Source organism: Piliocolobus tephrosceles, unplaced genomic scaffold (assembly GCF_002776525.5).
Source record: "Piliocolobus tephrosceles isolate RC106 unplaced genomic scaffold, ASM277652v3 unscaffolded_38069, whole genome shotgun sequence".
NCBI lineage: Eukaryota > Metazoa > Chordata > Mammalia > Primates > Cercopithecidae > Piliocolobus > Piliocolobus tephrosceles.
In genome coordinates, this window is record NW_022322164.1 from 2,922 (window position 1) to 6,581 (window position 3,660).

The window sequence follows — 3,660 nt, forward strand, 5'->3', positions numbered from 1 at the left end:
CTGATGTAGGGTAGAGGTTGAGACAGGGAAGAGGGCTAGAAACCTGACTCCAACTCCCCGCCCAGAGCTGAACTCTCCAGCATCCTGATCACTTCTCATTCAACCTTGCTTGTACTCCCCCTGTGATGGGGGGCTCATTACCTCACAAGAGACTATTCTAAGCCAACTCCTACCCACTCTCACCGAGGAAGATTTCCCATTTGAACCCCAGCTCCCAGATACTTAAAGGCCTTCTGTGGACCACATTCTCAAGGTCCCCTAGCCATCTGCTTGCCTATTCCAGTTTCTCTCCTCCCCCACCCACATTGTGAAATGTCCCCTCCCACTCTCCAGGATGAGCAAGGTGGTGTCCTCTGAGACTGAGTAGCCAGCAACTTAACGCCAAGGGCCACCAATGATCAAATCCATGGGAGTTGATCTGAGGAGTTACGTATTAGGGCTAAGAAACAGTAAACACTCGGTAAATAGTGGCTATGATTATTACCATCATCATTATTACCCTCAAGTTGCTCCAGGAGAACTCCTATTCAACCTCCAAAAACCCATGTGGTTTCACCCATCCTGCAGAGATTGAGCTCAGAATCAGAGAACTGTGATTTTGTGATTATTTGATGAGTTCCCAAACTGGAGTCCTTAGAGTAGCTGGGCCATCCCTGAGGTCTCTCAGCATCCAGCTCTGTTCTTTTTCTGCCTGATCAGTTCCTGGGCATGGGTCTCAGGCCCGACCAGTCCGGCTGAGGAGTGTGCAGACGCAGGCGGTGTCAATTCGAATCCATCGCCAGCCCACACGGCCCTGGGCATCAGCGGTCAATGCCCGTACATAGGACTGCTTGGCCTTGCACTCAGACACCCAGTGCCTTCGGTCCACACCCCGGCAGCCCTCTCCACCTGCCCCTGGGCCACCTTCCTCAGTGTTATCAGCCTTGCAGCGGGTTTCAAAGAAGTACTGTCGGAGGGGACTGCCGCCAGCTGCAGGCACCTCGCCCAACACCTCCACCTCGCGCCCACGCAAGTCCACAGCGGTCCGGCGGTCTGTCACCCAGCCACTGACTGCATCACACACGGCCAGTTCACCCCGACGACTCGCTGGTGCAGTTTCACTCACCCCACGCCGGCTGCGGTTGGCCGGGGTGCCTGCTGACTCCCGAAAGGCCCCAGCCTCCAGCAGGAAGAGCAGAGGGGGCCCAGCAGGGGCACCCCTAGACAGGACCACTCGGGGGGACAGAAGGTCCCACTCAGGGGCCAGAAAAGGAGGCAATGTTGAGGGTGGGGGCTGGGACTCAATTGGCACACTGGGGAGGAGGGAAAGGAGGAGGATGGGCAGGGAGCATGAGGGGAGGAGGAGCATCTCTCGGAGCACCTGGAGACAGAGAGAAGGAGGCTGGGATTAGAGAAGGGGGTGAAAACTTCAGTGGGGACAGGGGAGGCTTGCCTGCCAAGATTGTGGGGAAGTCCTTGTTCTAGAAGTTTGGGGGACCCTATATCTAGGACTTTCGTAATGCCCAACTTGTAGATTAATAATAAATATTCAACTACTACAGGCCAGCACTGTGGCTCACACCTCTAATCCCAGCACTTTGGGAGGTTCAGGTGGGTGGATCACTTGAGGTCAGGAGTTCAAGAGCAGCCTGGCCAACATGGTGAAAACCTGTCTCTACTAAAAATACTAAAAGTAGCCGGGCATGGTGCTACGCACCTGTAATCCCAGCTACACGGGAGGCTGAGGCAGGAGAATCACTTGAACCTGAGAGGCAGAGGTTGCAGTTAGCCGAGAGCGCACCACTGCCCTGCCACCTGGGCGACAGAGTGAGACTCTGTCCCAAAAATAAAAATAAGGCCGGGCAAGGTGGCTCACGCCTGTAATCCCAGCACTTTGGGAGGCTGAGGCGGGTGGATCTCAAGGTCAGAAGATCGAGACCATCCTGGCTAACACGATGAAACCCCTTCTCTACTAAAAATACAAAGAATTAGCTGGGTGCGGTACCGGGCTCCTGTAATACCAGCTACTTGGGAAGCTGAGGCAGGAGAATGGCGTGAACCCAGGAGGCGGAGCTTGCAGTGAGCCGTGATTGTGCCACTGCACTCCAGCCTGGGCGACAGAGTGAGGCTCCGTCTCAAAAAATAAAAAATAAAAAAAAATAATAAAATAAATTCAACTACTATTACTTAATAGCAACAAATGTTGAAATATAGGCTCAGAAAAGTTAATGATTTGTGCCTGGTCACACAGCCAGCAAATGGCAGAGACAGGACTTAAACTCTGGGCAACTGCACTCTGCCATCCTTCCTGTACAACTCTGAGGAACCGAGAGTCTTGAATCTTGGAGGATGTTCAAAACAATTTTTTTTTTTTTTTTTTTTTTTGAGACAGGGTCTCACTCTGTTGGCCGGGCTGGAGTGCAGTGGCTCAATCACGGCTTACAGCAATGTCTGCCTCCTGGGTTCAAGGGATTCTCCTCCTGCCTCAGCCTTTTGAGTAGGTGGGATTAAAAGTGTCTGCCAGTTTTTCAGCTAATTTTTGTACTTTTAGTAGAGATGGGATTTCGCCACATTGGTCAGAGTGGTCTTGAACTCCCAACCTCAAGTGATACTCCTACTCTGGCCTCCCCAAGTGCTGGGATTATAGGCATGAGCCATGGCACCTGGTCCCAAACAAATTTTTTTTTTTGAGATGGAGTCTCCCTCTGTCGCCCAGGCTGGAGTGCAGTGGTGCGATCTCGGCTCACTGCAAGCTCCGCCTCCCGGGTTTATGCCATTCTCCTGCCTCAGCCTCCCGAGTAGCTGGGACTACAGACGCCCGCCACCACGCCCGGCTAGTTTTTTGTGTATTTATTTTAGTAGAGACGGGGTTTCACCGTGTTAGCCAGGATGGTCTCGATCTCTGGACCTCGTGATCCTCCCGTCTCGGCCTCCCAAAGTGCTGGGATTACAGGCTTGAGCCACCGCGCCCGGCCTGAAACAAATTGTTTTAAGACCAGGTCTCGCTGTGTTTCCCCGCTGCACTTGAAATCCTGGGCTCAAGCAATCCTCCTGCTGTGGCTCCTGAGTAGCTGGGACTACAGACTCAAGCCACCACACCTGGCCACATTCCACAATCTGGAGAAAGGCCACAATCTGGAATCCTAGGGAGACCCCATTTCACCTCAAAACTGCCACTAAGGAGGTAAAACGCTGCCCCTCTGAGACAGGCTTTAGTTTTCCTGTGTGTGAAATTGACCTGGCGCTGGGAGAGGCTGGTGGAGGCGTCGATGTGGCAGTTTCTCTACAACATTCTGGAAGCCTGCGGTTCTGGGAAAGGGTGGCGTGGAGAAGACTGGGAAACAGCCAGTGGTTACCAGACCTGTCAGCACCTCCTCCACCTCGGAGCTCTGAGGCTGGGAGTCCCCAGGCTTCCGGGGGCCCCTGTGGAGGACACAGGTGGCCCCCTCCTTCCTGGCATCTCAGGAGAGGGAGGGGGCAACCACCTAGGGGAAGAAAAGAATAGACAGGTTATAGAGGCAGGTGGGGAAGGGGCCAAATCCCTGAACACCCCGTCCCCAGAGTTCCTCTTGAAGTTCAGGGTACCCAGGAGTCAAGGCCCCGCCCCCTTTCCAGAGGCCCCTTTTCTACTCAGGTGATGGCTCCTAGCTGGGATGGGAGGCAGACGGAGGGAGGGGAGGG

The 3,660-nt window shown here is 54.0% G+C and overlaps 1 protein-coding gene across 1 annotated transcript; it reads right to left on the bottom strand.

The window, feature by feature from the left end:
* Positions 1 to 403: 403 nt before the first annotated feature.
* LOC111520090 (neurotrophin-4) lies at positions 404 to 3,470 on the bottom strand. The gene is made up of 2 exons (XM_023182577.2): positions 3,341 to 3,470; positions 404 to 1,360 (listed from the first exon to the last, which is right to left on the bottom strand). The coding sequence occupies exon 2, from the start codon at positions 1,346 to 1,348 to the stop codon at positions 716 to 718; it is 633 nt and encodes a 210-aa protein (XP_023038345.1). The 5' UTR covers positions 1,349 to 1,360; positions 3,341 to 3,470; the 3' UTR covers positions 404 to 715.
* Between the last annotated feature and the right edge of the window lie 190 nt (positions 3,471 to 3,660).